The sequence below is a fragment of the Haliaeetus albicilla genome, chromosome 12, assembly GCF_947461875.1.
Source record: "Haliaeetus albicilla chromosome 12, bHalAlb1.1, whole genome shotgun sequence".
Classification (NCBI taxonomy): Eukaryota; Metazoa; Chordata; class Aves; order Accipitriformes; family Accipitridae; genus Haliaeetus; species Haliaeetus albicilla.
This window is the reverse complement of record NC_091494.1, coordinates 28,977,759-28,993,826: the sequence shown is the minus strand read 5'-3', so window position 1 is coordinate 28,993,826 and position 16,068 is coordinate 28,977,759. Positions and strand designations below refer to the sequence as shown.

The 16,068-nt window shown below is 44.9% G+C and overlaps 1 protein-coding gene and 1 long non-coding RNA gene across 2 annotated transcripts in view; one reads left to right on the top strand and one right to left on the bottom strand.

The window, feature by feature from the left end:
• Positions 1 to 1,660: 1,660 nt before the first annotated feature.
• LOC138688121 (uncharacterized) lies at positions 1,661 to 6,286 on the bottom strand. The gene is made up of 3 exons (XR_011327170.1): positions 6,178 to 6,286; positions 3,871 to 4,018; positions 1,661 to 1,821 (listed from the first exon to the last, which is right to left on the bottom strand). It is a non-coding gene; the product is annotated as an uncharacterized lncRNA (long non-coding RNA).
• Positions 6,287 to 15,869: 9,583 nt separating this feature from the next.
• MAP1A (microtubule associated protein 1A) overlaps positions 15,870 to 16,068 on the top strand; it is a 71,389-nt gene continuing 71,190 nt past the window's right edge. The window contains exon 1 of the mRNA XM_069798802.1: positions 15,870 to 16,063. Within this exon, the coding sequence (XP_069654903.1) occupies positions 15,904 to 16,063 (160 nt within the window). The 5' untranslated portion in view covers positions 15,870 to 15,903. The remainder of the gene's footprint in view (positions 16,064 to 16,068) is intronic.

The following is a 16,068-nucleotide window of genomic DNA, read 5'->3' as shown; positions in this document are numbered from 1 at the left end:
CCTGCTGGGCGGCAAGAGAAGGAAGGGCCGAACTACGTTTCTCTCACGAGGCTGCCAGAGCTGTCAGAGCCCAAGCAGGACTAGGTGGTGGACACGCTCACAGGCGTGGACCACGTCAGTACTTGTATGGACCTTGTGGTCTCCTCCAAGGCTCTGGAGGGCACCCTGAGGCACAGCAGCGTCCTCCGTCATTGCCTGGCATGTGACCAAAGGCCTTGACGCTGTCTCCACAATGTGTTGCTGTGGGGTTCCCATGAGCTGTTACAGTTCTTGCCTTCCTCCAGGACCGTGTCACAGAGCTGGTACCAACATGTTCATTGAAAATGATTAGCTTGGCTTTCGTTGTCACGGTAGAGACAGACACAACAAGTAATAGATCATGCAAAATGGCTACTTTATTGTTCTAACACACCTTTTTATCCCCTTCTTCAGAGTATGTGTTAGTATATGATTGGTTTAGTTAGTAACTAACAATTCATGATTGGTGAGTTCATCAGGATGGTTCTTCTTATCACTATCTTGTTTTTGTACCGCTCTTCTCGGATCTTTCCAGACTTTCAAGGATACACTACAAGCTGCTCAAGGTCGCGCTGTTCTCGAACTGTCAGGCATTCCGCAGACCCGTTGCATCCCCCGACAATTCCCCCTTTTTGTATTTGTGCTAAAAATATTGTCCCGGCTGCCCTCTGCAGGGCCCTCTGCAGAAGGCTGAAAAGACAGGGCAACATTAGGAGCACAGTTATCACAACCAAGATAACTACCCCCACAGTCTTGAGCAGAGATATCAACCATCCAGAAAATCCCCAACCCTCAAACACCTTTGTTAGCCAATCTAATTCATCGCTTTCTGTCAGCTTCCTGACTCCCTTCTTTAATTGTTGAATACTACTGAAAATGGATTCTGAGTGATCGGATAGATTCATACAACACATCCTTTCAAACTCATCACAACCGTGTCCTTGTGCTAAAAGCAAGAAATCAACTGCAGCTCTATTTTGTAGCATAGCATGTCTAACACTATCAACGTCTAACAGTAAATCAGATAATACTACACCAGTCTGTATTCAGGGACCCCAGAATTTGTGATTCCTGGGGTGGCAATGAGGGTGAATGCCCGATCTGTGGAAACCAGGCATTCCCATCCATTGAGTCCATGACCTGCTGCACAGGGGTCTCCATCAATAAGTTCTTAAACTTTGTTGATGTCAGTGTAACCCCCTATTAAACCTGTGAAAAAGGGATTGCTTGGTGTTGCTGTACTGAGGTATAAGCAATCTTGTCCGGTCACGTCAGCCAGGGTCATCCAGACGTTTTCTTTGGTTTGCGGTGGTATCCATGACTACGTCCATCCGAGGACTGTGAGGAAGATGAACCATCTGTACATTCTTGTGCCATCTTGCTCCGCAAACTCAGCCCAGCAATCGGTAGGTGCCAGCTTTGCGTGGGCGTCCCCACAGAGGCAATGATGGCCTTGCCGTACACCAGCCCGATGCTCTTCGGAAAATCCCGGTATTTATACATTTGCAGAGGAACGGATTTCAGCACACGTGGCCAGCGGCTGCCAAAATCCGCCTCAGTTGCAACCTATGACGCATGCACTCGCTGGCCAGGCGTGCTGCACGAGTCATAGTCGTCCTGTCTATTGGTTCATGGGCTTTGTGATGCAGTTGCAATGCACAGAGAATCTTGACCTGTTATATTGGCCAAGGTGACCTACACTTAGTTTTTGGTTGAGGTGGTATTCATATTGCCACACCCTCTGGGATGTTCCAGATGATGATGGTCGTACAAATCAAGCGGGAGTCCACTGTGGGCCTGTATCTGTGGAAACACAAGCATAACCTCACCCCCAGGTTAATAGCTCACATGGTCCACTCCACTGATCAGTAATTAAATCTTTAACATGTACTTTGATACCCTTTTGTAAATTCTGTGTTGAAAAGAAAGAAGAGCGGTGTTGAAAAAGAGGAGGTAGGGAAGAATTATCCCCATAATGGAGAAAGTTAAGAACATAAACTGTTTTATCTAAACATGCCTGTGGTGGTTCCCCAATCATTCCCCTGTTTTGTTTTTGAAGCTGCTGCTTCAACGTGCCATGTGCACGCAGCTCTACTACTTGTGGAGAACCATTTTGATATACTACTTTGCTGTTCCAGTTGTTGTTTTCATACCATACTACTGCTGCTTTACCTGTTTTTCCAGAACCATCTGTGAAGACAGTAGGGCCTTTCACAGGTTCTGGCTGGCTTAAGTTTTTCTGACCAAATGGTATTTCTCGAGCAAATTTCAGTAGCGGGTGTGACAGTAGATGATATGAGATGTGCCCTTGAAAACCCGCCATAGCCGCTTGCAGCTCGTAATTGTTTGCCAGACACCATTCAAAATACCAATTTTGTACAGGTAAAACAATCGTAGCTGGATCATGTCCTGTTAGTTCTACACATCGTTTTCTGGCTTTTATGATTACATCCGCAATAAGTTCAAACAAGCCAGGAGCAGTTTTTCATGGCCAGAATGACAAAAAAATCCATTCTAAAATATGTAATGGGTCATCCCACTCAGAATTCCACTGCACCAAAGCACCAAATGGCACAGTTTTGTCAATTCATACAAAGAATTGTACCAATTGAGACAGATCTATTCGAGAAACAAATTTCTTGTATATACATTGTTCCACCATGTGAATTACATTTAATGCTTCCTTATTTAAGATCCTGGGTTCTGTTGGATCATTGGAATTTTTTAATAAGTCCAATAGAGGTTGTAACTGCGAACTGGTCAGTCCAAGATAGGGCCTGATCCAGTTCAAGGATTCCATTAATTTCTGCACATCACTGAGTGTCTTAACCGCAAGGTTAAGTTTCACAGGTTGGGGCACAACCTGCTTGCTTGTAATTGTCATTCCCAAATATTTCCAGGGTTCTATTTTTTGCACTTTTTCAGGGGCAATAACTAACCCATATTGTTGTAACAAATTCATGGCCAAATTTTTCGTGTCATTCAACTGCTCTTTGTTGTCTGATGCTAACAGAATGTCATCCATATAGTGATAACAGTAACTAGTAGGGAATTTTTCCCTTACAGGTGACAGAGCTTGTGCTACAAACCATTGACAAATTGTTGGTGAATTTTTCATGCCCTGCGGCAGAACTCTCCATTGATATCTTTTTGCCGGTTCTGCATGATTGATAGAAGGCACAGAAAATGCAAATTTTTCTTTGTCTTGGGAAGCTAATGGAATTGTAAAAAACCAGTCCTTAAGGTCCATGACAATGATTTCCCAATCTTGAGGGATCATGGCAGGTGAAGGCATGCCTGGTGGCAGAGCCCCCATTGTGGCCATGACAGCATTGACTTGCCGCAGGTCATGCAAAAATCACCATTTTCCTCATTTCTTTTTTATCACAAACACTGGAGTATTCCATGGACTGTGAGATGGTTCAATGTGTCCGGCAGCTAGTTGTTCTGCTACCAATTCTTGCAGGGCCTTTAATTTTTCAATTGGTAGGGGCCACTGATCCACCCACACAGGGTTATTTGTTAACCAGGTTAAAACAAGCGTGGGTTATCTAACACCCTGCAGCACAGTGGCCCCGGTTAAAAATCCGTGGTAATACTCACCCCCCATTGCGACAAGCAATCCCTCCCCCATAAATTGAGGGGAGCTGCCGTCACATATGGTTTAATGACTGCTTGTTGGCCCTCAGGATTGGTAATCAGAACTGGTGTGGCTGCCGTCCTTGCTCGCGCGGATCCTCCCAGCCCCACTACTCCCATACCAGCCTCCTCTGTGGGCCAGGTGGATGGCCACAGATAATCGGCAATAATAGTCACATCGGCTCCAGTATCCAGGAGCCCTGCAAGCCTTACTGTAGTCGGAGATCTTCCGTGATTCGACAGCGTGCACGTCATATGTGGTCGGGATGATGAAACAGTCTGAGACCAGCAGAGCTGAGGGGGTCCTGTAGAGCCGAAGCCTCCATCGCATCGCAGTCGCTGTTCTGCTTTCAAAATACAACTCGAAAAAAGAATAAGTTGAGCAATGCGAGTACCTTTGGGGATTGTTACTGGTGGGTAGGGGGTTGAAACTATCGTGCAAATTTGACCTGTAAAATCAGCATCAATAACTCCTACATGCACAATTAGTCCATTTAATGTGCTACTTGATCTTCCCAGTAGCAATGCACTCAGTCCTCGTCCTATAGGACCCCTTGCATTAAGAGGGACCTTAAAGATGTCTTTTGTGACTATAGTGACTGTGTTGGCGGTGGATACATCCAGCCCTGCTGAGCCAGCTGTTGCGGCTGACAATTGTTCGCAGAGGGGAGGTGGCCGGCTGTCGGGAGGGGATTTGTTGTCCTCGCGCGCACTCTCGCACTCTTTTTGTGGTTTCCCTGTAGCGGCTGCCCATTAACATGAAATTTGGAACGACACTGTTTTGCAAAATGTCCTGATTTTCCGCATTTGTTGCAATTAATCTCCGGTGGGTTGTTCACCGATTGTTTACCTGGTGATGTTTTGTGTGGACAAGTTACCTTGATGTGCCCTCCACTGCCACACCCAAAGCATTTTCCTGAATTTCTCATAGCATTGGCTAAGGTGGCCACCGTGTGTTCCACTGTCCCAACCTTAGAACATGCAGCCACCATGTCGGGAACAGAAGGATCTCCTGGTAAAGCCTGTATTATCTTTTGACAGTCCTCATTAGCATTATCTTTTGCCAACTGTTTGCACAGTATTTGTCTTAAGACCTCATCTTCTACCTGTTTTTCCAGTGCGGCAGATATTTTTTCTACAAACTGTAAAAAGGGTTCTCTGGGGCCTTGGTGGATAGCGATGTATTTTTGCTTCGGAGCTGCCATTTCCATGGTTCGCTTTAATGCCATAAGCCCTATATTTTGTGCCTGTTCGAGAACAATCGGAGGCCATGTAGCCTGCAGCTGAGGGTTACTAAACAGCCCTTCACCAAGCAAAGCATCCTCTCCAAGGCCTAATCTGGGATCACCCTGTGGCAGTCGTAAATTATGCTGTGCCGCTGTGCGTGCCATCTGCCTCCAAGTAGATTGAAATACTTGCAATTGTATGGGCTGAAACAGCACTTGTGCGAGATGCATAATGTCATATGGACACAGCAGATCTGTGCTGATTATTCGAATAAGTTGCATCACCTCAGGAGAATTGATCCCAAATTTTTGTACTTTATTCTGCAAATCCTGCACTACTTTCCAGCCGATTGGATTGTGCTCATTTTGCTGGTTTGTGCCTGCAGCAGTTTTGAAAACAGGAAACTTAGCAGGAGCCTCTGCTGCTTTATCTAGAGGCTTTAGAAATGCTGGTGTTAGAGAGCACGGGCTGAGGCGTTCTACTAGATCCCAGTTGCCAGTGTTGGCAGCATATCTCTTAACTCCCTCCCAGAATTGATCAGGGGATCTTGGGACTACAGTTATTGTGGGTGGGGGGCGAGTCCATGGCAGAGGTTCTTTCGTTATGGTTTTATCTGTAAGATGCAGAGATCGCATAGCGTCAATTAGAGCTTCGTCTTCTGCCTCACTTTCATTTCGGCTCTCACTTTCCAGCTCGGTGTTATTCACCGTATTTTTCTCCTCGGAGGGGGCTGATGGAGTCACCCCTTCCGCTGCCGCACCAGTAGGTGAGGAGGGCCCCTCATCACGCAGTAAGGTATTTAATGGCGGAGGAGGAGGAGGAGGTGGATAAGAGTATGATCTGATTTTGCCCGTGAGGGGTTTTCTGCCTGCAACTGCTGATACTGCAGCATCGGCCACAGTTGTTACTTGATCAGAATCTTTTTCCTTGCTAACATTTTCTGATTTCTCATCTTTCTTTTGCTGATCCTTCACATCACATTCTGCTTTCCATTCTTTCAGAGTCTCAGTTAATAAACGCCATATGATAGCCAACTCGCACAGCTCTTCCTGTCCTTTAGAGATCTCATCAAACATTTTCAAGGCCACTGATTGCCATGCACCCACGCTGAACGCAGTAAGTGTTGTGGCTTGAAACCCTTGCGTCTTACACCATAATAAAATCCTTCTCAGGCTTTGTTCTGGGGTTTTAACCCCTTTTCTTTTTAATAGGGCTTTCCAGGTAGACAAAATTGTCTCCTCTTCCTTAGTTAATTCCTGCCCCATTCTAACAGTTTGGTCCCCGGTGGCTCACCTTTTTAGGTGTCTAGGCTCAGGTCCGGACCAGGCAGATTCCCACTGCTCTCAGCTTCACCGGGCTCCGTCTCCACAGCTCTTCTCGCCACTAGTATACCCTTTCACAGCTCTTGTCGCCGCCAGTATACTTCTTGGTAGTGCTGGGTTTATCGCCGTTAAATGATCTGTTCGCTCAGATGCATCGGGGTCACCATTTGGCATGGTAGAGACAGACACAACAAGTAATAGATCATGCAAAATGGCTACTTTATTGTTCTAATACACCTTTTTATCCCCTTCTTCAGAGTATGTGTTAGTATATGATTGGTTTAGTTAGTAACTAACAATTCATGATTGGTGAGTTCATCAGGATGGTTCTTCTTATCACTATCTTGTTTTTGTACCGCTCTTCTCGGATCTTTCCAGACTTTCAAGGATACACTACAAGCTGCTCAAGGTCGCGCTGTTCTCGAACTGTCAGGCATTCCGCAGACCCGTTGCATCCCCCGACATTTCGTTTTTAACATAGTATTCTCATTCACCAAGTGATGGTTCATTTGTGACGCTGTAATGTGTTTGTATTCCTTTACAGCTCTCTGTTTTTAAATAAATACCACTTTCTTAGATGAGGTTTGGCTGCAGAAAGATTGGGAACTCTTGTTCTAGTGTGTAACTCCAGAAAAAAGATGGCTAATGTAAACCAAAAACTCTTAAAACATTTTAGAGCTGCTGCACTGTAAACATGTATTTAAGCACTTTGCTAGTTCAGTTGTGTCTTCGAAGGCTAATTTCTTTAGGATAATTGAATTTGGGCATGTAACTTGCAAGTTCCTGACATCCTTTTCTAAAGATGTTTGATTCAGGAGACACTAGTAAACTGTTGAATTATTGGCTTAAAGAGCAGTGGATATTACGGTGTCAGAGAAGACCATCCCCTAGCATAGTTTCATTAGATGAGCATAAGGGACACAAAGGGTAAGGATTAACCCTCAAAATTAATTTTTTCCCAGTTTGACATGTAAAACCAGCACACTTAGAAAGAAAAAGCTCATGGACTTTGGAAGCAAGGTCAGGCTACCGAGGAAGACTACAGAGATGCTCTTCACCACTGTAGGGAGAAAATTTGTAGGGCCAAAGCTCAATTGCAGTTGAAGCTGGTCAGTACTGTGGTGGATAACAAAAAAGGCTTTTTAAAGTATGCTAACAGCGAAAGGAGAACAAAGAAAACATTGGTCCATCACTTGATGAGGTTGCTCGCCTCACAAATAGAGATGAAGATAAAGCAGAGACATTTAATGCCTTCTTCACCTCTGTCTTTAACAGCAATGATGGGCCCAGGGATGCCCTGAGCACTGGGTTGGAGAACTGTCGCTGGGGGAGTGATAAGTTCCCAGTTGACCTGGAACTTGTATGGGACTTGCTGCTGCAACTGAATGCACTTAAGTCTATGGGGCCTGATGTGATTCATCCCAGGATACTGAAAGAGTTTGCCCGTGTTATTACAAGACCTTTCTCAGTTATCAACGGTCTTGGGAATCTGAAGAGGTCCCAGTCGACTGGAAGCTAGGAAATGTTATTCCAATTTGCAAGAAGGGCAAGAAAGAAGACCCTGGTAATTACAGGCCTGTCAGTCTCACTTTGGTGCCTGGTAAAATTATGGAGAAGATTATTCTGGGAGTTACTGAAAAATCACTTGAAAGACAATGCAGCCATTGGGCAAAGCCAACATAGGGTCATGAAGGGAAAGGCATGCCTTACTAACTTAGTATCCTTTTATGACAAGGTTACCTGCCTAGTGGATGTAGGGAATGCAGTGGATATGTTTGGGGTTTTTATTTTAGCAAAGCTTTTGATACGGTCTCTCACAGTATCCTTCTGGACAAAATGTCCAGCATACAGCTAGACCCACCTCAAGTACTATGTTCAGCTCTGAGGCCCCCAGCATAAGAAAGACATGGACCTGTTTGTGTGGGTCCAGAGGAGGGCCACGAAGAAGATGAGGGGGCTGGAGCACCTCCCCTGTGAAAACAGGCTGAGAGAGTTGGGGTTGTTTAGCATGGAGAAGAGAAGGCTCCGGGGAGACCTTATAGCAGACTTCCAGGACCTAAAGGGGGCCTACAGGAAAGATGGGGAGGGACTGGTTATCAGGGAGTATAGTGCTAGGTACGAGGGTTAACAGTTTTAAACTGAAAGAGGGTAGATTTAGATTAGATATTAGGAAGAAATTCTTTACTGTGAGGGTGGTGAAACACTGGAACTGGTTGCCCAGAAAGGTTGTGGATGCCCTATCCCTGGAAGTGTTCAAGGCCACGTTGGATGGGGCTTTAAGCAACCTGATCTCGTGGAAGGTGTCCCTGCCCATGGCAAGGGAGTTGGAACTAGGTGATCTTTAAGGTCCCTTCCATCCCAAACCATTCTACGATTCTATGATTCTATGATCTGGCTGGTGGCCAGTCACTAGTGGTGTTCCCCAGGGCTCAGTTTAAGGGCCAGTTCTCTCAGATGTTTTTATCAATGACTTGGACACAGGACCTGAGTGCACACCAAGTTTGCTGACAATACTAAATTAGGAGGAACCGTTGATTCCATTGAGGGTAGAGAGGCCTTACATAGAGATCTTGATAGAATGGAGTGCTGGGCAATCACCAACTGTATGAAATTTAAGAAGGACAAATGCTGGATTCTGCACCTGGGATGGTGTAATCCTGGATGTATGTATAGACTGTGGGACAAGAGGCTGGAATGCAGCCCTGCAGAAAGGGATCTGGGGGTTTTGGTTGATGGTAAGCTCAATATGAGTCAACAACATGCCCTGATGGCCCAAAGGGCCAACTGTGTCCTGGGGTGCGTTAGGCGCAGTGTAGCTGACTGGTCGAAAGGAGTGGTTGTTCCACTATGCTCAGCATTGGTGCAGCCTCACCTTGAGTACTGTGTACAGATTTGGGCTCCACAGTCTAAGGAAGATATAAAAACATTAGAATGTGTCCAAAGGAGGGCAACAAAGATGGTGAAAGGATTAGAGGGCATGATTTATGAGGAGTGGCTGAGGATACTCAGTTTGTTCAGCTTAGGAGACTGAGGGGTGACTTCATTGTCTACAATTTCCTCATGATGGGGAGGGGAGAGGGAGGTGCTGATCTCTCTGGTGTCTGGTGACAGGATGCGAGGGAATGGCTTAAAGCTCCATCTGGAGAAGTTTAGACTGGATATTAGGAAAAAGTTCTGCACTGAGAGGGTGGTCAAGCACTGGAACAAGCTCCCTAGGGAACTGGTCATGGCCCCAAGCCTGCCTGTGTTCAAGAAGCATTTGGACAATGCTCTTAGATACACGGTTTAACTTTTAGTTTGCCTTGTGTGGAGTCAAGAGTGGGACTCAATGATCCTTGTGGGTCCCTTCCAAGTCAGGATATTCCATGATTCTCATTTCTTGCCTACTTTTGCTCATGGCTAGTTTATATGTTTGTTCTCATGCCATCGCTCTCCTTCAGCATACATTGTTCTTTTTTTCTCCTTGCTATTTTTCCTGATATATTTACAGGTGCAATCTATAGTCTTTATAATCTAGTCTTCATTTTGGTGAGATGAACTATTCGGTCCCTTTACTCTACTCTGTAAAACAGTTTCTCCTTAGCACCTTTCTTAGTACTTTGCACCTTACTTTCTCCTCTCTCACCTTAGCGGCCCGTCTCTACACTCTTCAGGTCTGAATTCCTTCAACGTGTGTGACCAGAACTGTACGCAGTATTCTAGATGAGATGAGCACTGCCTGCTGACATTAGCACTTTCTGATCTCCGGTGGAAATACTTCATCTGATTCATCCTGGAACTGACAAACTGTGGCTTTTTCATGGTTCCATCATGCTGTAAAGTCAGTTGGCTTTTGAGCAACTAAAATACCTAGGGCTTCAACCTCCTCAATCACTTTGAGGTGATTAGTGCCTAACCGGTAACAGAAATTCTTATTCTCAGCCACCAAATACATAGCCTTACTCTCTGCAATATTAAATTTCATCCTGTTTTCATTTTTGCAGTCCTCAAGGTCATTCAGTTCTTGCTGTAGAGCATTCTCCTTTTCTTCCATAATGGTAATATTTTTACCCATATTCTTATCACACAACAGCTATAACCCAAAGTAAAAAAAAAAAACAGCAAAAGCATATCACTTGTACTTAGGATAAAAAGTCCAAAGTGAAGTAACAAAGCTTTGGGGAGTGAAAAGCCATTTCTGCAGCCTGCTACATCTTACTAAAACTGCCCAGTCTTCATTAAGTTTTTGCTTTGTACTGTTGAGTGAGACACTGTAACTCAGCCTGGTAAGAACACTTTTCCCTGAAGCAGAAACACCTTTGGAAAATTGTCTGTATTATTTCTGTATCCCTTTCAACCTAATCTCAACAGTCTCTCTGTTTCAAAATAAATACTTGTTTGATCTTGCTAGTTTAAGTAATGCTCTGATGAAGTTACTGGAATAATTTCTAGCAGGCACAAACTAACCGGAACTTTGACCGTTAGCTTTAATGTGGATGGAGTGAAAAGAGAATGAATGGGTATCTGCAAAGGTTGTAATTCCTGTTTTGAAGAAAGCATGAGAGACAGCCAGGCCAAGAAAGGGAATCAGTAGCACAATGTAGAAAAGGAAAGCAAAAAAACCAGGTATAATAGTTTTTGAAGACTTTTTAAACCTTACAAGCACATTACATTTATTTATCAGGTACCTCACTTCATTTTTTGTAGGCATGATAACAAGGAAATTCAGACAGGTTCTATAGCCATTAGATCTCTATCTGACAAAGATAAGGACACCACATATACAGTATGTTTTTATTGGACTTCAGAAGGCTTAGGGATTTACCCATTATCCACCTGGACCATGCGGGCATTGTCCATCTCTCATTCACAGACCCAGTAACGTTAAATTGTTCTCAGAATACAGTAGTGTACGAGCAATTACCTAGTGGCCCCTAGAGGTGCCCTGCCGACATCGGTGTGCATTTCTTTGAGAAGGATAAATTCTGGATACTGAGAAAACACTTCCTAAAGCTCCACTAAGCTGACCCAAGAGTAACATATGGACAGCTGACACTATATTTCAATCAAATGTTAAAGGAAAGTAAGACAGTTTTAAATAATAGTGTACAGATGGACACATGACTGCAGGATTTAGAGACACTACGGTGAGCTGTGCTGTGGGATAGATGCATTTAAACAATGAACTTGCTTGTGTTACCTTTTGAGACATGAAATTGGAGGTCTCGGTTTCTCTTGATGTACTTGTGATATCACAAACTGCTTAAACAGCAGACCCGAGGACTGCTTCCTTAGGTCACAGTGATGCCAAATCCCACAGGACAGACAAGCCTTTAATCAGTCCCAGAGGGTAAGTGAAAGAGCATTTTTGTACTTACTGTGTTCTCAAACCCTATTTCTAATATCTACGTACACCTCTTTGTCAAACTTTTAGTCGGATATTTCTATATTAATTTTAAAGTTGGTTTACTTAGTCTTTCATTGCTGTTGAATTTCAGTGCAAACATACAAGATTTGTCATTTGTTTGATTACTTAACCAGTGTTCAGAGACTGTGTGCTCCAGGAGTAGTAGAACACTGAAAGGTATACAGTGGGACCAGCATCAACCGTGAATGACAATGCAATTTATTGCTCTCCTGTAACCTTCGGGCAAAGGCTCTTACCATTAATGCAATGCATCTATATTCTTAATTTGTGAAAGACTGACCACAAAGAAATGTTCACCGTACGAATGCAACAAAAGAAAGGACAGATATTTAATCATGCGAGCTTTACGTGGCTAAGATTGCCACAGCAAATTAACGTCCTTCTTAAGCATACATTTTACTTACTGACTTGCATATCACTTCCTTTGAATACTCCTAACATATTCAGTAACATAAAATGCACATGTAATAATTCAATTTAGCTATTTCACTCTAAGCCAGGATCACATAGTTCCTCTGCACCTTCTTCTGGAGAAATCTTAAAATCACTGCATGGCTTTACTGAGCAAGGGAAGTTGTGGAAGACATATACACACACAGTTATGGTGGGAAGTGTAGTATTATAGTTTCTTTGCACTGTTCAGTGAGGCTGCTGGCAACCTGTACAGTTCAGTCTGCAAAAAATCTTAGTAATATTCCATTTGTGCTCACTTTTTATGCTTGGGCTTTGCCTGAATGTTTCAGCTACATTATTTCAACTGTTTTTAGTTATAGGGAAAGATGAAACAAAGAGGTAAGAATTCTGGCCACTTTGTATTTAATATTTAATCGATTATAAATCACCTTGGCTTCAATGAGGGATTGCTGCATCAATACGAATGAGTGCCTTTCTTGGTCTGATAAACATCTATTTTAATTCCAAAGCTCTGGATTGCTGAAAATGACACAATGAATATACATGATAATTTCATAGGCACTTAGATTCTACTCTTGATCAGAGCTGCAGTTGTTCCAAATTGCACAGAAGACATTCAGTATTTTGCAACACCTTCTGTAAGATGAAAGTGGGAGGAATAGGAGTACTACTCTGATAAATCACCCATGAGGTTAAATAGAAGCAAAAATGCATGTGGTTTGATCAAACTGAAAGGTTTAGCCCTCTGTTTCTCTTTCTGTGTCTTACATCCTGGAAGTGACAGTATAAATGGCCACATGGCTCCATCTCTACATGGAAGAAGCATTATCAACATTGGGTTCTTCTGCTCCACATAAGGATAGCTGTGTTCACCACAGGAGAGATCAAGGCCTGAACACAGAAAAAAGTCCCTTTAGGCAGTCACCTATTTTTCCCTGCTTCTTAGAAATGTCACAACCAAAATGACATTACATTTTACCTCTGTTAAAGGCATTATCCTCATTTAGATACTGCCGTAGATCTCTGGTTCCCAGAAGTATTTTTATTTATATGGACATATTTAGCTGGGCAGGACAGGAAGCCATCATTCCAGGCTAAAGGACTGAGAAACTGAAATTGTGTAGATTGTTCTTCTCGTGACGTTATGAAGATCCTTTTTATGCTATTTTGAGCCTACTTTCTAAATCCATTTTTATAACGGTCATTTACCTGTGATTCATCGTCCTTCACTGTTCAGAGGTAATCCTTTCATTTGCTTTTGCCACCTCTCATTCTGTGATGTTTGTCACGACATTTAATATCTGTAATCAGCCCAGTCAGCTTTTGATATTTCATGGGTGTGCCAGCTACTGATGCAGTGCATGAAAGCAGAAACTTATACCATAATTGCTATACAGATCTATTATATACATCCAAAGTGTGAATTTACAAGGAAAAGGAGGAACTTATAGGATGGAAATCCCTCATTTCACTGCCTTATGCAGTGCATACACACTAGGACTCAAATCACTCCAATTCTACCATGACCACAGACAGCTCTGATTCACATCAGAAACCAACAGAAATATAATTTTTCTATCATTTGGTGGTACAGTAGAAGAACGCAAATGGATCACATTATAAAACCCCATCTCTTAATTGTAAACAGTCTTCCCTAGAGGTTCTAGCCTCTGTGATACAGAACCATGCTTGGATATTCTTTTTAAGCTTTCACTCTGGTTTGCATGTCTCCTGTTTCTTTTCTCCTTGGCAGAAAGCCAGCTGGAGGAGCGTCTCTGCACTGCAGTGAAAAGCTGCAGCTCTGGAAAGCTACCATCTCAAAAATAAGCAGCAAGTATTAAGACTAAATCACCTGAAAATAGAAGGCACTTCTATCAGCTGGTATGAAAATACCTGAAAATCTTTCACCTTCATGTTTTGTCATCATGTTTTCCCTCCGTGATCTACAATCCTACTTTCATGATAGAATTTATTGTACACTGGTGTTTGTTTGCATGTTTATTGCTTTATTCATGTATTCACCTGCTTCAGTGCAATCCCTCGAGACAAACTAAATTAATGCTGCTACGCACGTTAAACTCACAGAAATAAATTAAACCCTTTTGATGCACTAATCCTCTCTGTTGATGAGATTTATTTCGTAAAGATCATAGCCAGTGGTGTCACCACAATTTTATGTGAAAAAGACCTAGTGCATCATCTCCTAACTTATCTGTTGAGAGCTAGAGCACATTTTGATTAAAGGTCTCAATCTGAGAAAACTCTGTAAGCTAGTAACATCAGTTGTAGCCTGCAAAGATAATTATTCTGGATTTTTCCCCCCTTTCTGTAGTTGGCTTTTTTCCTGATTATCTTCTGTCGGAGTCTTATGACACTATAGATTCACATATGCTTGCCAAAATGCCGGCCATCTGAACTTCTGAGGTTTCAACTGTGTCCTCACTGCAGGTTTGGTGGGTACTAAGGAACAAAACAGGGCAGGACACTGATTTATCTACCCATCAAGCTTCCTAAACCGTAGCTCATTTCTATGGAAATCTTGCAGACTGCAGGGGGCAGAACCTGACACTGTTTTATGAAACACTGCAGGTTATTGCTGACTTCACTCTAGCTGGGTTGCTTTTCCACCCAGCTGCATCAGCACAGGATGGACCTCCCTTTCTTTGTCAGAAAAGACATGGATTTTTCTATCTGAAACTACTTTCTGGTGGTTCTCCCTTGTTCAGCATGCAGAAGTCTCATATTTTGAGTTTACTCAGCTTTTCCACATACTGCATTGAAGTGCTTTGAAGATGTGGCTAGCTAGAACTGACTGTTAGTGATATGGACTTGTGCCCTGAATTAAGGCCCTTTCTGGTCACCCAGGACGTTAAGAGCTCCTATCTACACAGCTGTCTGTCTACACAGCAGTTGACAGCTCACAACAGTTTTACACTGGCAGCTAGCAAAGTTCAGAGAGATTTTTCTCGTATCTCATGTTTCCGGAATCCAGGAAATCCCATCACTTGCCATTGGAGACCATTACACCTGTCTTTAACTGAACAGGAAGACGAACCACCAGGAAAGAGATGAGGATCTGTCTGTTCTGCTTACTACCAAGTGATGGAGAAGAAAGAAGGAACGAATGTAAACAGTGGCACCCAGCCTAGGCATCTTTCAGCACTACCGACTTCCGTGATTTTATCGTGGATATTGCAACAGCTCAGCACCGGGCATCTAAAAATCTCCGTGGATTTCTGTATTTAAGTAACTCCCTCACACTCAGATCACGAAGGTAAACTGAACTCCCCCCCGAATTATTTATTGTTTCGGAGGCCGTGAGCCCGGCGCCCGGCTTTCAGCACCTGCGCTTGGCAGCTGTACCGCTCTTCCCGCAGCGCCAGAAGGGAGCGCAGCCGTGCCCAGCCGGGGACGAAGAGCCCCGCTTCCCCAGCGCCGGCGGGAGCCCACCGGCGGCCGCCGTCCCGTCAGGGAGGGCGCCCTGCTGCGCGCCTGCGGACGGGCCGGCTTGGGGCCGGCTTGGGGCCGGCAGGCCGGGCGCGGCAGGCCAGCGCAGCCCCCCCCAGGGACCGCCCGAGCCGGGAGAGAACCGGGGCCTCTCGGAGCCGAGGCTCTGCCGGCTCCGCCCGGGCCCTGCGCGGCCGAGGGGCCGCGGGCCCGGCGGCGGCGCAGCCTCCGAGGCCGGGAGGGAGCCCGAGAGCCGGCCCCGCGGCGCGCGGAGGGGCTGGAAGGCGGTGGCGCCCGGGGGCCACGCCCCCTTCTCTCCGCAGTAGCGCAGGACCACGTGCCAGCTCGGCCAATCGGGGAGGGGCTCAGGGCTCTTTAAGAGCCGCGCGCCAGTCACCGCGCGCTGCAGCGGCGGCCGCCGGCGTTGCCATGGAGACCACGGCCGGGCCGGTCGCTATGGAGACGGCAGCGCCCTGGCTGCCGGGCGGGCGGCGCCGCCGGGAGCCGCGGAGGCACGCGCTGCTCGTCGTGATCGGGGAGATCGGGACGGAGCCGGAGCGGGGGGCGCTGCGCGGCGCCCTGGAGCGCGGTGAG